The 25,908-nt window shown below is 49.7% G+C and overlaps 1 protein-coding gene across 1 annotated transcript in view; it reads right to left on the bottom strand.

Moving 5' to 3' along the window:
• The window catches only part of CLDN1 (claudin 1), a 44,812-nt gene extending 19,157 nt beyond the window's left edge, over window positions 1-25,655 (bottom strand). The window contains exon 1 of the mRNA XM_060240940.1: window positions 25,326-25,655. Within this exon, the coding sequence (XP_060096923.1) occupies window positions 25,326-25,548 (223 nt within the window). The 5' untranslated portion in view covers window positions 25,549-25,655. The remainder of the gene's footprint in view (window positions 1-25,325) is intronic.
• Window positions 25,656-25,908: the final 253 nt, after the last annotated feature.

Here is a 25,908-nt window from a genome sequence, read left to right as displayed (position 1 = left end):
CTTGGGCCAAACACTGTACTTTGGGAAATGTGCCCTTTTCGCCGGTGATGCACCTTATCTCATATTATCGTTCTATCGTTCTATCGGTTTTATTGTACTTTTAAATTTGACTTGTTGGTTTTTATTGTCTAATTTATGCTGTGATCCACCCTGAGCCCATTATGGGAAAGGGCGGAATATAAGTTCACTAAATAAAGAAAAATAAATAAATAAATTTACCTTCCCCTCCCCCACACAACAGACACGCTGTGAGGTGGGTGGGCTGAGAGAGCTCCTTGGTGTAGTGGTTAAGTGCGCGGACTCTTATCTGGGACAACCGGGTTTGGTTCCCCACTCCTCCACTTGCAGCTGCTGGAATGGCCTTGGGTCAGCGGTAGCTCTGGCAGAGGTTGTCCTTGAAAGGGCAGCTGCTGTGAGAGCCCTCTCCAGCCCCACCCACCTCACAGGGTGTCTGTTGTGGGGGAGGAAGATAAAAGAGATTGTGAGCCGTTCTAAGACTCTTCGGAGTGGAGGGCAGGATATAAATCCAATATCTTCATCTATCTTCTATCTTCATCTTCTTCTTACAGCAGCTGCCCTTTCAAGGACAACTCCTACGAGAGCTATGGCTGACCAAGCCCATTCCAGCAGCTGCAAGTGGAGGAGTGGGGAATCAAACCGGGAATCAAATCGAAATAAATAAATAAATAAATAAATAAACAAACCCAGTTCTCCCAGATAAGAGTCCGTGCACTTAATCATTACACAAAAGTGGCCTTAAATTTGGGTCATGGCTCAGTGGTAGAACATTTGCTTGGTATGCAGTTACAAGCTGAATTCCCAGCACCTCCAGTTACAGAACTGGGTAGTAGGTAAAGTGAAAGACCTCTGAGTAGACAATACAGACTTTGATGGACCAAAGGTCTTGATTTGGTATAAGGTGGCTACACTCGAGTTCATTTCTGGGGAGGGGCCATGGGTCAGTGATAGAGCCTCTGCTTGGCATGCAGAAGGTCCCAGTTTCAATCCCCAGCATCTCCTGTTAAAAGGACCAGGCAGGCATTGATGTGAAAGACCTTTGCCTGAGATTCTGGAGAGCAGCTGCCAGTCTGAGTAGACCAGGGCTGGTAAAACTTAAGAACATAAGAGAAGCCATGTTGGATCAGGCCAGTGGTTCATCCAGTCCAACACTCTGTGTCACACAGTGGCCAAAAAACCCAAGTGCCATCAAGAGGTCCACCAGTGGGGCTAGAAGCCCTCCCACTGTACCCCCCCCCCTCCAAGCACCAAGAATACAGAGCATCACTGCCCCAGACAGAGAGTTCCATCTATGCCTTGTGGCTAATAGCCAGTGATGGACCTCTGATCCATATGCTTATCCACTCCCATCTTGAAGCTGTCTATGCTTGTAGCCGCCACCGCCTCCTGTGGCAGTGAATTCCACATGTTAAACACCCTTTGGGTGAAGAAGGACTTCCTTTTATCAGTTCTAACTTGCTTAATGTAAGATCCATATAGAATAAACATCTGATGTTTGAGAGCTGCAAGACATGGATATCAGATGTTTGAGATGTGACAGGAAGGAAGAAAGGAAGGGAAATAGATAGGAGGAGAGGTGGAAAGAAAGCAACTTTAACTTTAAATGCCTTCTCCAAGCCACCAGCTGGAGACATGGTGTAAAGAGACAAATACCTTCTCCAAGCCAGCTGACAGGGCAGTGGGGGCTTCAAGAGCCACACGATGTGTGTGAAAGAGCCACACGTGGCTCCCAAGCTACAGTTTGGCCACCCCTGGAGTAGACAATACGGACTTTGAGGGACTGAGGATTTGATTCAATATAAGCCACTTCAAAAAATCGCACTAGGGAAGAAAAGTTCTGTTCATTCAAGATCCTCCACAAATAGTAGTAGCAGATTCCCTTGGAAACGCCTAGGGAGACTTTACAAACCCCAGAATTGCCAAGAAAACGCCACGTCTTGGGTGAAGAAGCCCTCTGGGCCCACATGTATCAGTCACACCCAGCCTCCTTGGATTCTGTCCCTCTTGCCCTCTCCTCCCCCGCAGCCTTCTTGATGGACAAGAAAGGCCAGCAAATGTCAATCACTCCCAGTGTAAAAGTCAGGTCTGCAGCAGGCATAGGTGGTACCAGTCGCACCCCTGTACGTCAGAGAGGCCAGGTGAGGGAGATGGAGCGGGAAACCTGGCTCTGTCAGCAGTTCCGAGGCAGAACCAGTCTTGCAAGCCAAGACTCTACAGCAAAATATTGGCCTGCGTTGCTTGAAGAAGCAGCAGCTGGCACTTTGTTCAGAGCTGGTGACAGGCAGAAGCTGTATGACTTCTGAGGAGGGTTGTCAACCTCAAGTCGGGAAATTCCTGGAGATCTGAGGGTTGGAGCCTGGGGACAGCTAGGTTTGGAGAAGGCTGGGACCTCAACAAGGTTTATGTCATGGAGTCCACCTTCTAAAGCAGCCATTTTTGTCCAAGAGGAACTGATCTCGGTCATCTGAAGATCACCCGTAACTCCAGGAAATCTCCAGACCCCACCTGGAGGTCAGCCAACCTACTTCCAAGTCCATGTTTTTGTTGCTGTTATTTGGCCCTTTAACCCACCAGGCAATTTCCAAGTGGGCTCCAGGCCTGGAGGGCCATGGGCAGCTAGAAGCGAGTCCCAGCAGGGCAGCCACCGTCTTTGGGGCTCAGCCTGGCAGGCTCCAGGATTATTCTCCGGCCCAAGTTAGGGTTGGGCAACCTTGGTCCAACCACCTTAGTCATAAACAGCCACACACTAAGAACATGAGAGAAGCCCTGTTGGATCAGGCCAATGGCCCCTCCAGTCCAACCCTCTGTACACGCAGTGGCCAAAAAACCCCCAGGTGCCATCAGGAGGTCCACCAGTGGGGCCAGGACACTAGAAACCCTCCCGCTGTTGCCCCGCCAAGCACCAAGAATACAGAGCATCACTGCCCCAGACATAAGAACATAAGAGAAGCCATGTTGAATCAGGCCAATGGCCCATCCAGTCCAACACTCTGTGTCACATAAGAACATAAGAGAAGCCATGCTGGATCAGGCCAATGGCCCATTCAGTCCAACGCTCTGTGTCACATAAAAACATAAGAGAAGCCCTGTTGGATCAGGCCAGTGGCCCCTCCAGTCCAACACTCTGTGTCACATAAGAACATAAGAGAAGCCATGTTGGATCAGGTCAATGGCCCATCCAGTCCCACACTCTGCGTCACACAGGGGCCAAAAAAACCCCAGGTGCCATCAGGAGGTCCACCAGTGGGGCCAGGACACTAGAAACCCTCCCACTGTTGCCCCCCCCCAAGCACCAAGAATACAGAGCATCACTGCCACAGACATAAGAACATAAGAGAAGCCATGTTGGATCAAGTCAATGGCCCATCCAGTCCAACACTCTGTACACACGGTGGCCAAAAAAACCCCAGGTGCCATCAGGAGGTCCACCAGTGAGCCCAGGACACCAGAAGCCCTCCCACTGTTGCCCACCCTCAAGTACCAAGAATACAAAGCATCAGTGCCCCATTTTTAAAAGTATTATCAAAGTCCTGTTTGTTTGTTTGTTTTTAATCAGGTGTGTGTCTATTTCATAGCAATTACAGACACTCAGCATTGCTCTGGTCACCTGTAGGAATTCAGCAACTGCCTCTAGGTGAGCAGTCTGGAAAATGGAAAGACGATTGCAGGGTGCCAAACAGCTAGAACATGTATTAGCTGCCAGGTGGTACTAACGTTTGTTGTGGCCAATCCTTTCAGTGGACTTCTTTGGAAGGATGCCCTGACCTGGGTGGATCTTGGATGCTAAGCAAGCTGCGATCACACAGTCTAAATCAGGAGTGGCCAAACTGTGGCTTGAGAGCCACATGTGGCTCTTTCACATATATTTTGTGGCTCTTGAAGCCCGCCATTGCCCTGTTGGCTGGCATGGAGAAGGTATTTGTCTCTTCAAATCAATTCACCAAGCCAAGCCAGCTGGCACCATTTAAAGTTGCTTTCCTCCCCTAAATTCCTTCCTTCCTTCCTTCCTTCCCTCCTTCCCTCTCTCCCTCGCAGCTCTCAAACATCTGACGTTCATGTATTGTGGCTCTCAAACACATCACTTCTATTCTGTGTGGCTCTTACATTAAGCAAGTTTGGCACCCCTGGTCTAAATAATGCACTTTCAATGCCCTTTCCAACTGGATTTTACCATGTGGAAATCGCACACACTACATAATGCCCTTTCCAACTGGAATTTTACCATGTGGAAATCGCACACACTACATAATGCCCTTCCCAACTGGATTTTACCATGTGCAAATCACACACACTAAATAATGCCCCTTCCCAACTGGATTTTACCATGTGCAAATCACACACACTAAATAATGCCCTTTCCAACTGGATTTTACCATGTGCAAATCACACACACTAAATAATGCCCTTCCCAACTGGATTTTACCATTGTGGAAATCGCACACACTACATAATGCCCTTCCCAACTGGATTTTACCATGTGCAAATCACACACACTAAATAATGCCCTTCCCAACTGGATTTTACCATGTGCAAATCACACACACTAAATAATGCCCTTTCCAACTGGATTTTACCATGTGCAAATCACACACACTAAATAATGCCCTTCCCAACTGGATTTTACCATGTGGAAATCGCACACACTACATAATGCCCTTTCCAACTAGATTTTACCATGTGGAAATCGCACACACTACATAATGCCCTTTTCCAACTGGATTTTTACCATGTGCAAATCGCACGCACTACAGCATTTTACCATGTGGAAATCGCACACACTACATAATGCCCTTTCCAACTGGATTTTACCATGTGGAAATCGCACACACTACATAATGCCCTTTCCAACTGGATTTTACCATGTGGAAATCGCACACACTACATAATGCCCCTTTCCAACTGGATTTTACCATGTGCAAATCACACACACTACATAATGCCCTTCCCCAACTGGATTTTACCATGTGGAAATCGCACACACTACATAATGCCTTTCCAACTGGATTTTACCATGTGAAAATCGCACACACTACATAATGCCCTTCCCAACTGGATTTTACCATGTGGAAATCACACGCATTAAATAATGCCCTTTCCAACTGAATTTTACCATGTGCAAATCTCACGCACTAAATAATGCCCTTTCCAACTGGATTTTACCATGTGCAAATCACACGCACTAAATAATGCCCTTTCCAACTGGATTTTACCATGTGCAAATCTCACGCACTAAATAATGCCCTTTCCAACTGGATTTTACCATGTACAAATCGCACACACTAAATAATGCACTTTCAATCTGCTTTGAGTGCACTTTCCAAATAGATTTTACTGCTCCTGGGGGTGGAGTCAGGAGCAAGGTTGTAACAAGCATAATTGAACTCCAAAGGGAGTTTTCTACCAAAGAAAGCCCAGCAGGGACTCATTTGAATATTAGGCCACACCCCCTGCCACTAAGCAGCTGTGTGTTCCTGCTAAAAAACCCCCCTGGTTCTGGCCATCACATTTAAAGAGACTTCACACCTTTTAAGTGCCTCCCATCCATAGGTAATAATGAAGGATAGAGGCACCTTCTTTGGGGGGCTTATAGAATTGGACCCCCCTGGTCCAATCCTTTTGAACTTCGGTGATATTTTGAAGAGAGGCACTGGATGCTCTGCTAAAAATTTGGTGCCTCTACCTCAAAAAACAGCTGCCCACAGAGCCCTCAGATACCCACAGATCAATTCTCCATTATTCCCTATGGGAATCAGTCTCCATGGGGAATAATGGAGTGTCCAGCAGAAATTCTGATGACCCTGAAGCGGGGGGGGGGGGCATCTAAACCAGGGGATCCTCTGCCCCCAGCTGGGGATTGGCAACCCTAAGTACACATGGCACCTTGCTTCCTTGGAGTCCCTCTGAAGTATTGCTGCGGTCGTCGTTCTTGCTATTGCAGACTTAACACGTTTCTTATCTTTTGCAAGGGCTGCAAGATGCCAGTGAGGCAAAAGAGCTTCCCTCCCAGGCCTCCGGATCTCGACGAAACTGAGCTGCCACCTGCCAGGCAGAATGCAGTGCAAGGGCAGAACTCTTTCGCTTCTTCAGCGTTCCCATGAAATTACACTGGAGGCTGGAGTAGGGTTGCCAATCCCCAGGTGGGGGCAGGGGATCCCCTGGTTTGGAGGCCCCTCCCCCCACTTCAGGGTCATCAGAAAGCGGGGGGGGGGAGGGAAATATCTGCTGGGAACTCTTTTATTCCCTAGGGAGTTTTATTCCCATAGAAAATAATGGAGAATGGATCTGCGGGTATCTGGGACTCTGGGGGGGGGCTGTTTTTTGAGGTAGAGGCCCCAAATTTGCAGCGTAGCATCTGGTACCTCTCCCCAAAATACCCCCCCAAGTTTCAGAAAGATTGGACCAGGGGGTTCAATTCTATGTGCCCCCAAAGAAGGTGCCCCTATCCTTCATTATTTCCTATGGAAGGAAGGCATTTAAAAGGTGTTCATTCCCTTGAAATGTGATGTCCAGAATTCCCTTGGAGTTCAATTGTGCTTGTCACCACCCTTGTTCCTGGCTCCACCCCCAAAGTCTCCTGGCTCCACCCCCAAAGTCCCCAGATATTTCTTGAATAGGACTTGGCAACCCTAGGCCGGAGGGAGGGAGCTGGGAGCAGCCAAAGGGCTAAGCGGAACATGCCTTCCCTTCTTTGGAACGAATGGAGGATAGGGACACCTTCTTTTGGGGCTCATAGAGTGCCTTCCACACTCTCCTCTGTCCTCTCCCAACTGCTATTGATGTTCCCCAAAAGTTATTTGGAAAGTGGTGGATGATTCAGCTGCCGCAGGCCAGTGTTGGGTCATGCCTGTGATTCTTCTTGGAACAGCAGCGCAAGGGAAACAGCCATAAAACGGGTAATTGGCTGTAAAAGATGTCCTGCAGAGAGCGAGATCTGCTTTGAAAGATTGTTCTGAGGGTGCAGCTCTTGCACAGAAAAATGCGCGCACCCACACAAACACACCCTTCCTTGTCTTGTATTCAAGGGTCACCACAAGTATATTTCACCAGTGAGTGGGTTGGCTGTAGTGTTGCCAACCTCCAGGTAGGTCCTGGAGGTCCCCAGGAATCACAACTGGTTCCAGAGTCCAGCTCCACAGGGGGAAAATGGCTTCTTTGGAAGAAGAAGATATTGGATTTATATCTCACCCTCAGCTTTGAATCTCAGAGTCTCAGAGCGGTTCACAATCTCCTTTCCCTTCCTCCTCCACAACAGACACCCTGTGAGGCGGGTGGGGCTGAAAGAGCTCTCCAGAAGCTGCCCTTTCAAGGACAGAGTCTCAGAGCGGCCTACAATCTCCTTTCCCTTCCTCTCCACAACAGACACCCTGTTGAGGTGGGTGGGGCTCAGAGGGCTCTCCCAGAAGCTGCCCTTTCAAGGACAGAGTCTCAGAGCAGCCTACAATCTCCTTTCCATTCCTCCTTCACAACAGAAACCCTGTGAGGTGAGTGGGGCTGAGAGGGCTCTCCCAGAAGCTGCCCTTTCAAGGACAGAGCCTCAGAGTGGCCTACAATCAACTTTCCCTTCCTCCCCCACAACAGACACCCTGTGAGGTGGGTGGGGCTGAGAGGGCTCTCACAGCAGCTGCCCCTTTCAAGGACAGAGTCTCAGAGCGGCTCACAATCTCCTTTACCTTCTTCCCCACAACAGACACCCTGTGAGGTGGGTGGGGCTGAGGGCTCTCACAGCAGCTGCCCTTTCAAGGACAGAGTCTCAGAGCAGCCTACAATCTCCTTTCCTTCCTCCCCCACAACAGACACCCTGTGAGGTGGGTGGGGCTGAGAGGGCTCTTACAGCAGCTGCCCTTTCGAGGACAACCTCTGCCAGAGCTATGGCTGACCCCAAGGCCATTCCAGAAGCTGCAAGTGGAGGAGTGGGGAATCAAACCCGGTTCATTTAGTGCCCATGAGTTCTCGTATTGTGAGAAAGGAGGAAAAGTACTTCTTTCTCTACCTTCTCAATTCTATGCATAATCTTGAAAACCTCTCTCATGTCCCTCCTCAGTGGACGTTTCTCCAAGCGAAAGAGCCCCAAGCATTTTAACTTTCTTCATAGGGAATTGTTCCAACCCTTGAATCCTTCTAGTTGCCATTTTTTGCACTTTTCCCCCCCCATTGCATAATATTATTTTTGAACTGTGGTACTGGTGACCGGAATTGAAGAAGAAGAAGATATTGGATTTATATCCCGCCTCCACTCCGAAGAGTCTCAGAGCGGCTCACAACCTCCTTTACCTTCCTCCCCCACAACAAACACCCTGTGAGTGGGTGGGGCTGGAGAGGGCTCTCACAACAGCTGCCCTTTCAAGGACAACCTCTGCCAGAGCATGGCTTGACCCAAGGACCATGCTAGCAGGTGCAAGTGGAGGAGTGGGGAATCAAACCCGGTTCTCCCAGATAATAGTCCACACACTTAACCACTACACCAAACTGGCTCTCCAATTGCACACAGCACTCCACGTTGCCAGCTCTGCCTCCTGTCTTGGAGCTCACCCAGCAGGACAAGGTCCCACGGACCAGTTGCCTACTCAATCCAGGATCTGGGTGCTTCTGGAAGCTCAACAGCAGGGAATGAAAGTGGGGAGTCCTCACCCCATCCGCAGCACCTCCCAGAGGTATGCAGCCTCTGCCCATGGAAGATCACATAATGCTGCCTTGTATTGAGCCTGAGCATCTGTCTGTCAAGATCAGCATTGTCTGCTCTGACTGGCAGCAACTTTTCAGGAACTGGGCTCTTTTTCAGGAGCTCCTCTGCATATTAGGCCGCACCCCCCTGATGTAGCCTATCCTCCTGGAGCTTACAGTAGGCCCTGCACTGAGAGCCCTCTAAGCTCTTGGAGGATTGGCTACATCGGGGGCATGGCCTAATATGCAGAGGAGCTCCTGCTAGAAAAAGAGCCCCCGCCCAGGCAGAGTTCTTTCATGTCACCTGATCCCCAATCCTTCGACCTGGAGATGCCGGGGACTGAACCTGGGACCTTCTGCATGCCAAGCAGAGGCTCTTCCTGCTGAGCCACAGGCCTGCCCTACTGATTCGGAAGGCCTGCCCCGGAAGGTAGGACCAGAACCAATGGGTTGGAATGAAATCAAAAGAGTTTCCAGCTGAACATGAGGAAGAACTTCCTGACTGTTATAGTGGTTCCTCAGTGGAACAGGCTTCCTCCTTGGGAGGTGGTGGGCTCTCCTTCCTTGGAGGTTTTTAAACAGAGGCTAGATGGCCATCAGACAGCAATGAAGATCCTGTGGATTTAGGGGGAGGTGTTTGTGAGTTTCCTGCATTGTGCAGGGGGTTGGACTAGATGACCCTGGAGGTCCCTTCCAACTCTAGGATTCTATGATTCATTGGCTATTAAGAGCACCAATACTGCAGCCTTAGAAGAAGGTCCCCAGTTCAGTCCCCAGCATCACCAGCAAAAAAGGATCAGGGGATGTGAAAGGCCTCAATGAAATTGCTGAGCAGTTGGGTTAGAATGGATAAGAGGCAGTTCTTCTTCAAACAAAGGGTGATTAACATGTGGAATATCTTCTTCGACTTCTTTCCCACCTTCTGACCAGGATATAGAGACCCAGAGACCTTCATTCCTTCTTGTATCTGACGAAGATGAAGATAGAAGATATTGGATTTATATCCCGCCCTCCACTCCGAAGAGTCTCAGAGCGGCTCACAATCTCCTTTACCTTCCTCCCCCACAACAGATACCCTGTGAGGTGGGTGGGGCTGGAGAGGGCTCTCACAGCAGCTGCCCTTTCAGGGACAACCTCTGCCAGAGCTATGGCTGACCCAAGGCCATGCTAGCAGGTGCAAGTGGAGGAGTGGGGAATCAAACCCGGTTCTCCCAGATAAGAGTCCGCACACTTAACCACTACACCAAACTGGCTCGAAGGAGCTTGGACTTGTGAAAGCTTATCCTCCCCCTCCCTTGTAGGGCTGCCAGACCCCAGGTGGCCAAATACATGCATTAGTAAAAACCCTCACAGATTGTTTTATATTTATCCGCCCTATTTATACCCGTGAGCTCTCCATTTTGACAATCCCCAGGTGGGGGGCAGGGGATCCCCCAGTCTGGAGGGCCCCTCCCCCCCTTGAGGGTCATCAGAGGGGGAGGGAAATGTCTGCTGGGCACTCCATTATTCCCTTTGGAGACAGATTCCCATAGGATATAATGGAGAATTGATCCGTAGGTAAGTGGGGCTCTGGGGGAGCTGTTTTTTGAGGTCGAGGCACCAGATTTTTAGCATAGCATCCAGCATTTCTCCCCAAAATATCCTCTAAGTTTCAGAAAGATTGCACCAGGGGGTCCAATTCTGTGAGCTCCGAAAGAAGGTGCCCCTATCCTTCATTATTTCCAATGGAGGGAAGGCATTTAAAATGAGTGTGGTCCCTTTAACTGTGATGGCCAGAACTCCCTTTGTGCTAGTTGTGCTAGTTGTCACATCCTTGCTCCACCCCCAAAGTCCCCAGATATTTCTTGAGTTGGACATAAGAACCTAAGAGAAGCCATGTTGGATCAGGCCAATGGCTCATCCAGTCCAACACTCTGTGTCACACAGTGGCCAAAAAAAACACAAGTGCCATTAGGAGGTTCACAAGTGGGGCTAGAAGCCCTTCCACTTTGCCCCCCCCCCTCCCAAGCACCAAGGATACAGAGCATCACTGCCCCAGACAGTTCCAATAAGATGCTGTGGCTAATAGCCACTGATAGACCTCTGCTCCATATTTTTATCTAACCCCCTCTTGAAGCTGGCTATGCTTGTATATTTTTATCTAAACCCCCTCTTGAAGCTGGCTATGCTTGTAGCCGCCACCACCTCCTGTGGCAGTGAATTCCACATGTTAATCACCCTTTGGGTGAAGAAGGACTTCCTTTTCTCCGTTCTAACCCGACTGCTCAGCAATTTCATGGAATGCCCGCAAGTTCTTGTACTGTGAGAAAGGGAGAAAAGGACTTCTTTCTCTACCTTCTCCATCCCGTGCACTGGCAACCCTAGTCCCTTGCGCCCTGTGGAGAGAGGGACGGGCACTGCTTTTCAGCCCCAGCGGCTTTGCTTGAGCCCGGCTGCAGCCTTCCATGTCCCGCCCCTGGGTCTATCCACAGCCTCGCCCCGGATTCCTTTGTCAGCAGAGATCCTTGGGAGAACATGTGTGGGGCGTGTGCACAGAAAGAAGCGCTGGGTGGGGAGGAGGAGGAGGGCAGACCCCGGGTCTGGCTGTGGAAAGGGAAGGCGGGTGGGAATTCCACACAGGGGCAGGGCTCAATAGAGGCCTGCAGAGGCTTGCCTGAACATCAAAGCGCACAGCTTGGGATTGGATGCTCCTGGGTGGTGCCTGCGTCCTAGAACTTCTAGGCTAGAAGGAGGGGAGGGGGCTGCAGGACCCTGGGCTGCTTGAACGGCTGCATTGGGGGGGGGGGAATCAGCAGACAGCCTCGCCTAAGTGGGGCCCCCTGCCAAATCTTCCCCTCTGCTTGTCCCAAATGAGTGTTGCCAGGTCCGACTCAATAAATATCTGGGGACTTTGGGGGTGGAGCCAGGAGACTTTGGGGGTGGAGCCAGGGGGCTTTGGGGGTGGAGCCAGGAGTGGGGGTGTGACGAGCGTAACTGAACTCCGAAGGGAGTCCTGGCCATCGCATTGAAAGGGACCACACTCCTTTTAAATGCCTTCCTTCCTTTTGGAAATAATGAAGGACAGGGGCACCTTTTTGGGGGGCTCCTACAGTTGGACCCCCTGGCCCAACCATTTTGAAACTTGGAGAGTGTTTTGAAGAGAGGCACCAGATGCGATGCTGAAAATCCGGTGCATCTACTGCAAAAAACAGCCCACCCCAAGCCCCAGATACCCATGTATCAATTTTCCATTATACCCTATGGGAATAGGTCTCCATAGGAAATAATGGAGAGCCCAGCAGACATTTCCCTCCCTCCCTCAAAGCAGGGGGACGGCCTCCAAACCAGGGGATTTCCTGCCCCCTCCTGGGGCTTGCCAACTCTATCCCAAACCCCAGAGGCAGCTGGTAACAGCATTAGGGTCTCCCCTCGGAAACACACAAAACAACTTGAGAGGCACCCCCTTTGTGCCAAATCCATACGGTTGCCAACCTCCAGGCGGGTCTTGGAGATCCCTCACTAATAACAAGTAACAAATATTGTATGGCATTGTGTGTAGAATAGCCAGGAGATCCTAAGACTGTCCGGCAGCCGCAAGTGTCAGCTCTTTGGGCTATGCTAGTAGTGAGCTAGACTTGTGTTTAGAGGCTGAGAGACCTCTGAAAGACCTGTGACTGACCCAAGGTCGCCCAGCTGTCTTCATGTGGAGGAGGAGTGGGGAATCAAACCCAGTTCTCCAGACTGGAGTCACTTTGCTCTTAAGCAGTTCCTCAGACTGCCTCTGTGATCTTCCTCTATTACAGCATAGAGTCCAGATCACGTGAAGAGATGGTATCGCTTTACTCTGCTCTGGTAAGACCTCACCTGGAGTCTTGTGTTCAGTTTTGGGCACCACATTTTAAGAAGGATCTAGACAAGCTGGAACGGATCCAGAGGAGGGTGACGAAGATGGTGAGGGGTCTGGAGACCAAGTCCTATGAGGAAAGGTTGAAGGAGCTGGGGATGTTTAGCCTGGAGAGGAGGCGGCTGAGAGGTGATATGATCCCCATCTTCAAGAGGACATGAAGGGCTGTCACATAGAGGATGGTGTGGAATTGTTTTCTGTGGCCCCAGAAGGTAGGGCCAGAACCAATGGGTTGAAATTAGATCAAAAGAGTTTCTGGCTCAACATTAGGAAGAACCTCCTGACCGTTAGAGCGATTCCTCAGTGGAACAGGTTTCCTCCTTGGGAGGTAGTGGGCTCTCCTTCCTTGGAGGTTTTTGAACAGAGGCTAGATGGCCACCTGACAGCAATGAAGATCCTGTGAATTTAGGGGGAGGTATATGTGAGTTTAGACTGGTTCCTCAGTGGAACAGGCTTCCTCCTCGGGAGGTGTTGGGCTCTCCTTCCTTGGAGGTTTTGAAACAGAGGCTAGATGGCCATCTGACAGCAATGAAGATCCTGTGAATTTAGGGGGAGGTATTCATGGGTTTCCTGCATTGCGCAGGGGGTTGGACTAGATGGCCCTGGAGGTCCCTTCCAACTCTATGATTTTACACCTGATCTCCAGACTACAGAGATCAGTTCCCCTGCAGAAAATGGCTGCTTTGGAGGGTGGGTTCTGTGGACTCCCTCCCCTCCCCAAACTCTGTCTTCCCCAGGCTCTGCTTTCAAGACCCCCAAGTATTTGTACAGCTGGCAGCCCTCCAATTCCCCTCCATACGGTTGCCAACTCTGCTATGCGATATTCCCAGAGATTTGGGGATTTGTTACTGGGGAAGGTGGAGTTTGGAGGAGAGAGAGCTCAGCGGTGAGGTGCCTCTAGGATGTCTGCTTCTCCAAGTCTCTGTGGTAATTAATCACGGAGTCCACTCATTGGAGGTGCTGTTTTCTTCCAGGGGAACTGATCTCTGCTGTCTGGAGGTCAGTTGTAATTCTATGTGGGCTCCGCAACACCATAAAGGGGCTCTGAGTCCGAAGTATAATATTTCACATTGGAGTTTTCCATTTGGTTTTTACCTAAGAAGAGTCCTGCAGGACCATACCACTGAAAGCCCATTGAATCCAGCATCCTGTCTCACACAACTGCCAAGAGTTTACCATGGAGGGCTGACAAACAGAAGAAGATGATGATATTGGATTTATATCGTGCCCTCCACTCTGAATCTCAGAGTCTCAGAGCAGCTCACAATCTCCTTTACCTTCCTTCCCCACCATAGACACTCTGTGAGGTGGGTGGGGCTGAGAGAGCCATGACAAAAGCTGCCCTTTCAAGGACAATTCCTACAAAAGCTATGTCTGACCCAAGGACATTCCAGCAGCAGCTGCAAGTGGAGGAGTGGGGAGTCAAACCCAGTTCTCCCAGATAAGAATCTGTGCACTTTAACCACTGCACCAAACTGCCTCTCTTACCTGTCAAGGACGCTACACAAAATGGAATGATTCAAAAGGGATTTTTCCCACTGTTTTAATATAATAGAATCATAGAGTTGGAAGGGACATCCAGGGTTATCTAGTCCAACCCCCTGCAAAATGCAGGAAACTCACCAATACCTCCCCCTAAATTTATTTATTTATTTATTTATTTATATTTACATTTATATCCCGCCCTCCCCGCCTAGGCGGCTCAGGGCGGCTAACAACATTTCACATATTTAACAAAGGATAAAACTTTAAAATTTAACAATTAAAGAAATTAAACATAAAAACCAGTTAATTAAGTTAAAATATTTAAGTTAAATTCACAGGATCTGCATATCCAGGGCTGGTGTACAAGATATTTCACCTCCCTGCATACATTCCAGGAGATCCTCTACGCACGTGCCATGGCCAGCTGCCGCCAAGATAACCCAAGATGGTGATTCTGCTGGCCCCCTGGGTACCAGCACTTGCCTAGGGGGGGACACAAGTCATCTCCCCTGCTGCAGACGGCTGGGATACATGTTTCATTATGCCACTGCAGGGATTCCAACCTTTCAGTGGTGGCTGGAGATCTCCCGCTATTACAACTGATCAACAGTTGTTTGGATTTCATTAAGGGGGAACAACAGTGAAGCAATAAATATGTCAAAATAGAAGATGAAGGTGTAAGAGAATCTTTTCTGCCTGAGAGAGGATGAAAGGAACATCTCAGTTAACGTCCCACAATTAGAAAGGGTTCTCTTACACATTCATCTCCTGTTTCTTGACATGTTTATTGCTTCACTGTTGTTCCCCCTTAATTAAATCCAAAGTACTGTGTTGACCCTATATACTTAACTTGTCATTCCTGTTTTGTCTCCACAGATCTTAAAACGTCTTCATCGTGTTACATGCTAATTTGCTGTTCTGCCTCTGCCTATAAATTTAGTTAGTTATCTTCCATTTCTATCTATCTGAGGAAGTGTGCGTGCACAAAGAAGCTCATACCCTGGATATAACTTTGTTGCAATTATAGGCCCTCCACTGGATTAAAAACTTTGTAACACTGGCTAATTCAGCCCTGGGGAAACATAAAATGATTTGCATTCAGTTTACAAAAGGGAAAACAAAACAGGGATTTCGGAGCTGAATGAGAAAGCGGGGAGAGTAGAATTGCACAACATGTCATGTCCCATGGATTCCTCATTTCTGCAGGGAGCTGTGTGGGTCAAAATCGGGGTGCCGTAAGCAACAAAGCGCTTTCATCCAAGCCTCGCAGACATTTGGAGAGAAAAGCAAAGTCTAAATTATCCAAATAAATAAGCCTGCCAGCCGCTAGGCTTGCTTTATTCATGACAATCAGCACCACACCCATTACTAAGGAGTTCATGATATGTTCTTTCTCCACCTTCAATAAAAAATTGAAAATGAAGTCGTCATATAGTGTGGCTATGCACCAGTCTCCTTAGCGCACAGCTAGTCACGATGAATCCTTTGTGCAACAAATCAGCCAGTATCATAATGCCCCTGTATAAATCGACGGTGCGGTCTCATTTGGAATATTGTGTGCAATTCTGGTCACCGCACCTCAAAAAGGATATTATAGCATTGGAAAAGGTGCAGAAAAGGGCAACTAGAATGATTAAAGGTATGGAACACTTTCCCTTTGAAGAAAGGTTAAAATGCTTGGGCCTCTTTACCTTGGAGAAACGTTGACTGAGGGGTGACATGATAGAGGTTTGGGCTTGCAAACCTCCTGGTGCATCTTGGAGATCCCCCAGAATCATAACTGATCCCCAGACTACATCCGTTCCCCTGAAGACAATGCTGGAATGGCCAAACTTGCTTAACATTTATTTTATTTTATTTATTTATTTTATTCGATTTATATCCCGCCCTCCCCACCGAGGCGGGCTCAGGGCAGCTTACAACAACAAAAAAGCTAACAAAGATCAATTTAAATACGTTAATAATTATACAATAAAATACATAAAAACCTTAAAAATACATAAAACATAAGAGCCACATAGAATAAACGAAAGGAGTTTGAGAGCCACTAGACATGAAGATGTTTGAGCAGATGTTTGAGAGCCGGAAGGAAGGAAGGAAGGAAGGAAGGAAGGAAGGAAGGAAGGAAGGAAGGAAGGAAGGAAGGAAGGAAGGAAAAAAGGAAGGAAGGAAGGAAGGAAGGAAGGAAGGAAGGAAGGAAGGAAGGAAGGAAGGAAGGAAGGAAGGAAGGAAGGAAAAATAGGTGGAGGAAGGAGAGGTGCAAAGAAAGCAGCTTTAATTTTAAATGCATTCTCCAAGCTGCCAACCAATGGGGTGGTGAGGGCTTCAAGAGCCACACAATATGTGTGAAAGAGCCACATGTGGCTCCCGAGCCACAGTTTGGCCACCCCGATTTATACCTATGATAATTTGATACTGGTTTTTCCACAATACCTTGCTTTTTTTCTCCTACACTGCCTGGAGGTTGGCAACTCTAACATGCTTGCTATTTATCGCATTACAGTGTGGACAAGGTACATTTTGAACTGCTGATCTTATCTTAGAATCCTAGAGTTGGAAGGTATCTCTAAGGTCATCTAGTCCAACCCCCTGCACAATGCAGGAAACTCACAAATACCTCCCCCTAAATTCACAGGATCTTCATTGCTGTCAGATGGCCCTCTAGCCTCTGTTTAAAAACCTCCAAGGAAGGAGAGCCCACCATCTCCCGAGGAAGCCTGTTCCACTGAGGAACCGCTCTAACGGTCAGGAAGTTCTTCCTAATGTTGTGCTAGAAACATTCAACCAATTGGTTCTGGTCCTACCTTCCGGGGCCACAGAAAACAATTCCACCCCATCCTCTATAGGACAGCCCTTCAAGTCCTTGAAGATGGTGATCATATCACCTCTCAGCTGCCTCCTCTCCAGGCTAAACATGCCCAGCTCCTTCAACCTTTCCTCATAGGACTTGGTCTCCAGACCCCTCACCATCTTCGTCGCCCTCCTCTGGACCCCTTCCAGCTTGTCTAGATCCTTCTTAAAATGTGGTGCCCCAAACTGAACACAATTGTAGCTCTTTGTAGCTCATTGATGGTGTGGTTTAACCAGATGGCTGGTTGGCTTTTGAACTGGGGCAAAAAGACCAGTGAGAAGCGACGTCGCCATGGAGAGAGTTGGCGGAGAAGAGCTTTCAGGAGTCTAGAGTGGCCTGCAGCAACATTCCCTGTAATGTCCCCCCACCCACCCCCCGCTCCTGAGCAGAGCAGTTCACATCCTGAGCAGAATAGAACTGCTGTCATCTTCAAAAGGGCTTTGGGCAGTGCGAGACCCTGAGCGGCTCCAGGTTGCTGCTGAGCTGAGCTTCCTGGGTGAATGAGGGGCTCCACAGAGGGAACGCTGGCCTGCCATTCTCCAACAGGAGAGTTCTGAGCCTGCCCTCATTTCCACCCGTGCAGCATCCGAGGGCAGGTACACCCCATCCAGGTGTGGCCCCAGCACCAAGACAGGTTCCTCCTGAGTACGAATCTGGAGGCACCGGGACGTTCAGTGACCACGCCCAGCCGCTGAGAAACAGTGACTCATGCAGCCAAATCACCCCTACCTCATAATCATCGCAAATGATCCCCTTTCCCAAGTCCCAAGAAGAAACTGCCTTGGAGAGCCAGTTTGGTGTAGTGGTTAAGTGCGTGGACTCTTATCTGGGAGAACCGGGTTTGATTCCCCACTCCTCCACTTGCACCTGCTAGCATGGTCTTGGGTCAGCCATAGCTCTGGCAGAGGTTGTCCTTGAAAGGGCAGCTGCTGTGAGAGCCCTCTCCAGCTTCACCCACCTTACAGGGTGTCTGTCTTCTGAGAGCCAGTTTGGTGTAGTGGCTAAGTGAGCGGACTCTTATCTGGGAGAACCGGGTTTGATTCCCCACTCCTCCACTTGCACCTGCTGACATGGTCTTGGGTCAGCCATAGCTCTGGCAGAGGCTGTACTTGAAAGGGCAGCTGCTGTCAGAGCTCGCTCAGCCCCACCCACCTCACAGGGTGTCTGTTGTGGGGGAGGAAGGTAAAGGAGACTGTGAGCTGCTCTGAGACTCTGTCCTTGAAAGGGCAGCTTCTGGGAGAGCCCTCTCAGCCCCACCCACCTCACAGGGTGTCTGTTGCGGGGGAGGAAGGGAAAGGAGATTGTAGGCTGCTCTGAGACTCTGTCCTTGAAAGGGCAGCTGCTGTGAGAGCCCTCTCAGCCCCACCCACCTCACAGGGTGTCTGTTGCGGGGGAGGAAGGGAAAGCAGATTGTAGGCTGCTCTGAGACTCTGTCCTTGAAAGGGCAGCTTCTGAGAGAGCTCTCTCAGCCCCACTCGCCTCACAGGGTGTCTGTTGTGGGGAGGAAGGGAAAGGGGATTGTGAGCCACTCTGAGACTCTTTGGAGAGGAGGGCGGGATATAAATCCAATATCTTCTTGATGATCTCGTGGGAGATCAGAGGAGGAGGGAGTGGATCTTAATTACGGCTGCCTCGTTGACTTGTTGGAAGGACAGAAAGAGCAGCCTGGGTTGCTCCAGGATGATCTGAGGACTGGCTCAATCCACAGGAAGAGCGGAAGTTATCTCTTACTGAACCAGACCCTTCTTGGTCCATCAAAGTCACTCTTGTCTACTCAGGTTGGCAGGTGCTCTTCCAGGTCCCAGGCAGACGTCTTTCCCATCACCTCCTACTTGATCCTTTTAGCTGGAGATGACGGGGATTGAACTGGTGACCTTCTGCCTGACAAGCAGATGCTCTACTGCTGAGCCACCACCCCTCTCCCACTCAATCGTATCATCTACAGCCTGGTCCTTTGGACTGGAGTTACTGGAAGGCACTGAACTTCTACGTGACAAGCTCATGCTCGATCTCTGACCCATAGCCCCTCCCACATGGCTAGGCTCAAGGGGAATGTCCCAGTTCCCTAGTGCCTTGCATTGCTTCTAGGCAGCTCTCCTGCCTTAACAAACGGGTGACTTCCGGGGCCAGCGACACCATCCCAGCATGCAGAGGGAGTTCATGGGGTAAAAACACCTTTGAGTTGACCCTACTGCATGAGAAGAAGAAGGAGAAGGAAGAGGAGGAGGAAAAGAGGAAGAAGAGGAGGAGAAGTAGAAGAAGAAGAGGAGGAGAAGTAGAAGAAGAAGAGGAGGAGGAGGAGAAGGAGGAAGATGAGGAGAAGTAGAAGAAGAAGAGGAAGAAGAGGAGAAGTAGAAGGAGGAGGAGGAGGAGAAGGAGGAAGATGAGGAGAAGTAGAAGAAGGAAGAGGAGGAGGAGAAGAGGAAGAAGAGGAGGAGAAGTAGAAGAAGAAGAGGAGGAGGAGGAGAAGAAGGAGGAAGATGAGGAGAAGTAGAAGAAGAGGAGGAGGAGGAGAGGAAGAAGAGGAGAAGTAGAAGAAGAAGAGGAGAAGAAGTAGAAGAAGGAGAGGAGGAGGAGAAGAGGAAGAAGAGGAGGAGAAGTAGAAGAAGAAGAGGAGGAGAAGGAGGAAGATGAGGAGAAGTAGAAGAAGAAGAGGAGAAGTAGAAGGAGGAGGAGGAGGAGAAGGAGGAAGATGAGGAGAAGTAGAAGAAGGAAGAGGAGGAGGAGAAGAGGAAGAAGAGGAGGAGAAGTAGAAGAAGAAGAGGAGGAGGAGTAGAAGAAGGAGGAAGATGAGGAGAAGTAGAAGAAGAGGAGGAGGAGGAGAGGAAGAAGAGGAGAAGTAGAAGGGGGAGGAGGAGGAGAAGGAGGAAGATGAGGAGAAGTAGAAGAAGAAGAGGAAGAAGAGGAGAAGTAGAAGGAGGAGGAGGAGGAGAAGGAGGAAGATGAGGAGAAGTAGAAGAAGAAGAGGAAGAAGAGGAGAAGTAGAAGGAGGAGGAGGAGGAGAAGGAGGAAGATGAGGAGAAGTAGAAGAAGGAAGAGGAGGAGGAGAAGAGGAAGAAGAGGAGGAGAAGTAGAAGAAGAAGAGGAGGAGGAGTAGAAGAAGGAGGAAGATGAGGAGAAGTAGAAGAAGAGGAGGAGGAAAAGAGGAAGAAGAGGAGGAGAAGTAGAAGAAGAAGAGGAGGAGGAGGAGAAGGAGGAAGATGAGGAGAAGTAGAAGAAGAAGAGGAGGAGAAGAGGAAGAAGAGGAGAAGTAGAAGGGGGAGGAGGAGGAGAAGGAGGAAGATGAGGAGAAGTAGAAGAAGGAAGAGGAGGAGGAGAAGAGGAAGAAGAGGAGGAGAAGTAGAAGAAGAAGAAGAGGAGGAGGAGTATAAGAAGGAGGAAGATGAGGAGAAGTAGAAGAAGAGGAGGAGGAGGAGGAGAGGAAGAAGAGGAGGAGAAGTAGAAGAAGAGGAGGAGGAGGAGAGGAGGAAGATGAGGAGTAGAAGAAGGAAGAGGAGGAGGAGAAGAGGAAAAAGAGGAGGAGAAGTAGAAGAAGGAGGAGGAGAAGGAGGAAGATGAGGAGAAGTAGTAGTAGTAGTAGTAGTAGAAGAAGAAATTGGATTTATACTCCACCCAGAGAACTGATCGCAGCTCTTTAGTGTCACGTACAACTTAGCCTATACAGAGGGATAAAATTGTAGAAGAAGAGGTTGGATTTATACCCTGCCTTTCACTACCCAAAGGAGCCTCAGAGTGGCTTACAATCACCTTTCCCTTCCCCTCCCCACAACAGACACCCTGTGAGGTAGAACTTGTGCCTGACCCAAGATCACTCCAGCAGCTGCAAGTGGAGGGAATCAAACTCAGTTCTCCTGGATAAGAGTACGTGCACTTAACCACTACACCAAACTGGCTCTCTGGAGAGGGGGACCTGCCGTGACCTGTTGTACTCAAAGGTTTTGCAGAAATCCAGGTGTTCATTGCGCAGAAACTTTCATGCATTGAGCAATGGGGATCTCGCACACAGAAGCTGAGCATTTGTCAGCCTCTTTGGTATTTGAGTTGGTGGACTGGATAAAGGGAGAGCTGCCTAATCTGGTTAGGACACGCTGGCAATAGAAAGACACAATCTGTAACAAAGTCACTCCCCAAAACGCTCTCAGTCGCTGACTCCACAGAGAGCAGATCTCCTAGCTCTGAGGTTCAGAACCTTCACCCGAGGGCCTCTGAGCATGTGCCGTGTGCCTTTCCCTCACCAGGGGAGCAGGGAGAGAAGGGGCAAGTTCAAGGAGGCCATTTTGAGGTGAGCAGAATCTCAGCACCCTTCCTGTCAGCAATGAAGCCTTCAGCTGGAGAGAGAAGTTACTTGAAGCTCCTCTGAATATTTTCAGCGCCACGAAGGATCAGCTCTTTCGACAAAGCAGTATCACTGCTTCACACCCACAAGGCTCTCTGCTACTAGTCGTGGTGGTACAGAGGAAGAAGAAGACGACGACATTGGACTTATATTCCACCCTCCACTCAAGAGTCTCAGAACGGTTCTCAATCTCCTTTCCCTTCCTCCCCCACAACAGACACCCTGTGAGGTAGATGAAGATACTGGATTTATATCCCGCCCTCCAGTCCGAAGAGTCTCAGAGCGGCTCACAATCTCCTTTCCCTTCCTCCCCCACAACAGACACCCTGTGAGGTAGATGAAGATATTAGATTTATATCCCGCCCTCCACTCCGAAGAGTCTCAGAGCGGCTCACAATCTCCTTTCCCTTCCTCCCCCACAACAGACACCCTGTGAGGTAGATGAAGTTATTGGATTTATATCCCGCCCTCCAGTCCGAAGAGTCTCAGAGTGGCTCACAATCTCCTTTACCTTCCTCCCCCACAACAAACACCCTGTGAGGTAGATGAAAATATTGGATTTCTATCCCGCCCTCCACTCCGAAGAGTCTCAGAGCAGCTCACAATCTCCTTTCCCTTCCTCCCCACAACAGACACCCTGTGAGGTGGGTGGGGCTGAGAGGGTTCTCACACAGCAGGAAACCTCCCTGCTATCATGTTCAGAGAAAATAAGCCTCTAAACAACAGTATCAGGACTCAGGAGGCAACATATTGAACATATTACATACTAAACTGCCTTATACCTAATCAGATCCCCCTGGGTCCATCAAAGTCAGTATTGTCTACTCAGACTGGCAGCGGCTCTCCAGAGTCTCAAGCTGAGGTTTTTCACACCTATTGCCTGGACCCTTTTTAGTTGGAGATGCTGGGGATTGAACCTGGGACCTTCTGCTTACCAAGCAGATGCTCTACCACTGAGCCACTGTTCCTCCCCTTGAACAGCTGAGGTTTTTCACGCCTATTTGCCTGGACCCTTTTTAGTTGGAGATGCCGGGGATTGAACCTGGGACCTTCTGCTTACCAAGCAGATGCTCTACCACTGAGCCAGAGCCCCATTCATGGCTCTCCAGGGTCTCAAGCGGAGGTTTTTCACGCCTATTTGCCTGGACCCTTTTGAGTTGGAGATGCCGGGGATTGAACCTGGGACCTTCTGTTTACCAAGCAGATGCTCTACCACTGAGCCACCATCCCTCCCCGAACATCAGGGGAAGGCTTCAGCCTCTGTGCACTTTTGGCTCTCCAGAGGCACTGGCTGGCTACTGTGTGAGACAGGATATTGGAATTGATGGGCCATTGGTCCGACCTAGCAAGGCTCTTCTTATGTTCTTATGAAGGCCTCGGCCTCCATGCCCTTCAGACCGACCTCCAAAGGAACTGGCTGGCCACTGTGTGAGACAGTTCTCTTCTTTGATATTCAGTTAGAACTCGGTTGAAATTTGAAACCATGCTAGTGCAGAGTTTCACGCAGGTGAACCTGCATGCACGAGACCAGGTCACATATATGGGGGTCCCTCATGCAAACATCTTTGGGCTGACGCTTTCCCACATGCATTCATGGGAGGGAGAGCATGAGCTGTAAAATGAACGCTGTGCCACGTGCACACAATGGCACAGATTCCCGTAACTGCAGGTACCCCTTACGGGCACAGGTGTGTAACAAGCCCCCCTGTGCATTATTTCTAGCATGCAAAGGAAGGTTAGCATCCACTCGGGGACATTTGTGGTGCGAGAATGCCACAAAGAACAAACTGACCCTGTGCACATTTCTGTCCCAAAATTGTTTTTTTGCTCCAGTAGCTACAATGAGGGGGTGGGGGAGAGTTTGTAAAATTCCTCTCTGCACATCGATACAAACAGGGAAGGCACCAGGCATGTTCTGTCTAGGAACAGCATGAAAATAATGGGAGGGAATTTGCCAAGTTCCAAACTTTGACCACTGCTGATTGGTTAAACGCTCTCACTAAATGGTTCTCCTAATTGCCACCAGCGACAAGTAAACCCTTAACGCAGATGGAAACCCTTGGTTTCGTTTCCCACCCGCTGGATCCACACCGCTCGCCAGTTTCATTCCCAAACCATCCTCTGTTATGTAAACTGGCCACGGCTGCCTCGCCAGGTGCAGTTCTAGAGTCTCTTGGCTTCGATCCAGTCCCTGTTGATCAACTTCAAAGAGACCTGGAGAAATCGCCCGCCTACCAAGATCGAGCTCCTGTTCCCAGGGCTGGCATCCAGCAGTCTTTGCCTGCGCAGGAATTACACAGGGGAAGAAGCCACCAGCTACCAAGGGCTCTAGTAATGTCTTTGGATAAGAAACACAAACACAAAAGCACCTATGTAAATAGCCAGAGAATATCTGCTGGGTGTTTGGTGTCGAAATTTCCACAGAAGGATTTGGGGAAGAATTTCAAAAGGAAGCACACCACCTCTATATCGCTCGGTTCTGTCCCTAAACCTCCACATTATTATTCCGGTTAGGAAGAAAGATCCAACAGAAAACAGAATCCATGCAAAGAGACACACGGCACTGACTTCTTCTCGAGTTACTGAGCATGGAGGCGCAAGTGGCCACAAACCTCCTCTCTGTTTCTATCTTGAGGTAAAACCATTTCGACACGTAACAGTCAAGCTTTGCTACAGAGAGTTAACGCGAGCAAGCCAGAATACAGAACAGCAGATTAAACACGAATGGACTAACTTTGTACCCTCAGTGGGCAGATAGTGCTGTGAGTGGGCGAGGTTGGGTAACTTTCTCATGGGCAGCTCACTTGGGGAAAAGGGGGGGAAACTGAGGTGCCCAGACCTCCTCATTTCTTTCAGCTTCCTAACCAAGAATTTGCAGAGAAGCGTATTAACGTAGGGCCCTCGGCTTCGGCAGGCTGTGGGAACTGATTCACAGGGAGAGTCTTCTTTAGTCCTGTAAAACTCTCACCAAAGCACTGTGATTCACACACGCATCGAGAGGAACGCTGCAGCCTTTATTCTAGCCACGGTTGGCAACTCCAGGGTGGGAAATTCGCAGAGATTTGGGGGTGGAGCATGGGGTGAGCTCAAGGCACCCTTCCAAAGCGGCCATTTTCTCCTGAGAGCAAAGGGGACTGATCCAGAGAACTGGTCCTCTGGAGAGCGGCTGTGATTTCAAGAGGTCTCCAGGCCCTGCCTGGAGGTTGGCATTCCTAATTCTAGCAGGGCTCCTGGGCTTTTAACCAGAGCATCCTAGAATCCTGGGGAAGCCTTTCAGTTGACATCGGTGGCCCGAAAAGAACCCCACCCAGGAGAAGAGATTAAGTGGACACCGTATCCTTCTCCTGGGACAGGCGCCAGTCAATAGGACTAAACTTTATTCAGGTGTATCTTTATCAGGGGCTCACTGCCTTGGCAAAATACTGCACCCTTTGGAATTGCGCAGGAATCATCAGAGAACTTTGGAAGCTGGACTTCCTACAGATACTGCGGTCCAGAAGGAAAGTTGCCATCCTATCCACTGCCCTAATCCTGTGAGACATAAGAAAGAGCAGAGGGCGACGTCTACTGTCTAACTTGAAAACAGGGATGCAAACTAGATCGATCCAGGCGGGCAGCCGGGTTGGTCTGAAGCACTAGAACAAAGCAGTAGACAAGCGCACCTTGAAGACCAACAAAGTTTTATTCAGAATGGAAGCTTTTGTATGCTCTTAAGCAGACTTTGTCAGACAAAATGGGAACGGCAGGCCATCCTTAAATACAAGGGATCTCATCCAGAAACAGCGTTACCGCGCGGCCATCGCAGCTCAGCCGTGGGAGGCCTGTATTCAAGAGCCGCCTCTCTCACCGACTCTCTGGGCAGCCTTGAACAAGTCACTCTCTCTCCGCCTCACTCCCCCATGTGTCAAGAGGGAACACCACTAACGGAGTGGAGGCCAGTCAATATGCAACATTTCAGACAGGCCAAAGTGCCCGAGAATAAGCATTTAGCGAGCCCTTTCTGGGAGGTGCCCCCAGAGAAGTGGCATACCCCCTCCACATGCGCCTCCCCCCACCCCATAGCGCTACAGCCCACCTGGCTTGCTACTCACCATCTAGTTTCAGCAGGGAGTCGAACACTTTGCATTGCATTTGCCCGGTGCTCTGCATGACGCACGACATCCAGAGGCCCTCGTAGATGGCCTGGGCTGTCACGATGTTGTCCCCGGCGTAGGAGGAAATTTTCCACTGGGGCATGGCCGTGCTCACCACGATGCCGATCCAGCCGATGAAGGCCAGGATGAAGCCCAGCATCTGCAAGCCGCTGCTGGCCATCTTGGTCTGAGAACGTTGGAGCTCCTTGAAGGCTGCGAAGAAGAGGAAGAAGCGAAGTGGGTTCCTAGGCTGGAACGTCTGGGATCAGCCCTGCAGCTCGGCCGGTCCTTCTATCGCTGGTGGAGCAAAGCAAACTTCTCTTCCTCCTTCTGTTTTTATAAAATCCACAAGTCTTTGTAGCAACTTGCTGGGCTGAAGAATCACCTGCACTGGAGCTGACAGCGCCTCTGCCTCGCTATTTAAACAGGAGTCCTCCTGTTGCCCCCTGGTGGTTTCGCTCGAGGCTGCGGACGGCGCAGGCCTGCTCTTGTTTCAGAGGCGAGAACAGATTTCTATTTTAACCAGACGAATGTCCGTTGC

This window comes from Heteronotia binoei, chromosome 6 (assembly GCF_032191835.1).
Source record: "Heteronotia binoei isolate CCM8104 ecotype False Entrance Well chromosome 6, APGP_CSIRO_Hbin_v1, whole genome shotgun sequence".
Taxonomy (NCBI): Eukaryota; Metazoa; Chordata; class Lepidosauria; order Squamata; family Gekkonidae; genus Heteronotia; species Heteronotia binoei.
This window is presented reverse-complemented; position numbering and strand designations above follow the sequence as displayed.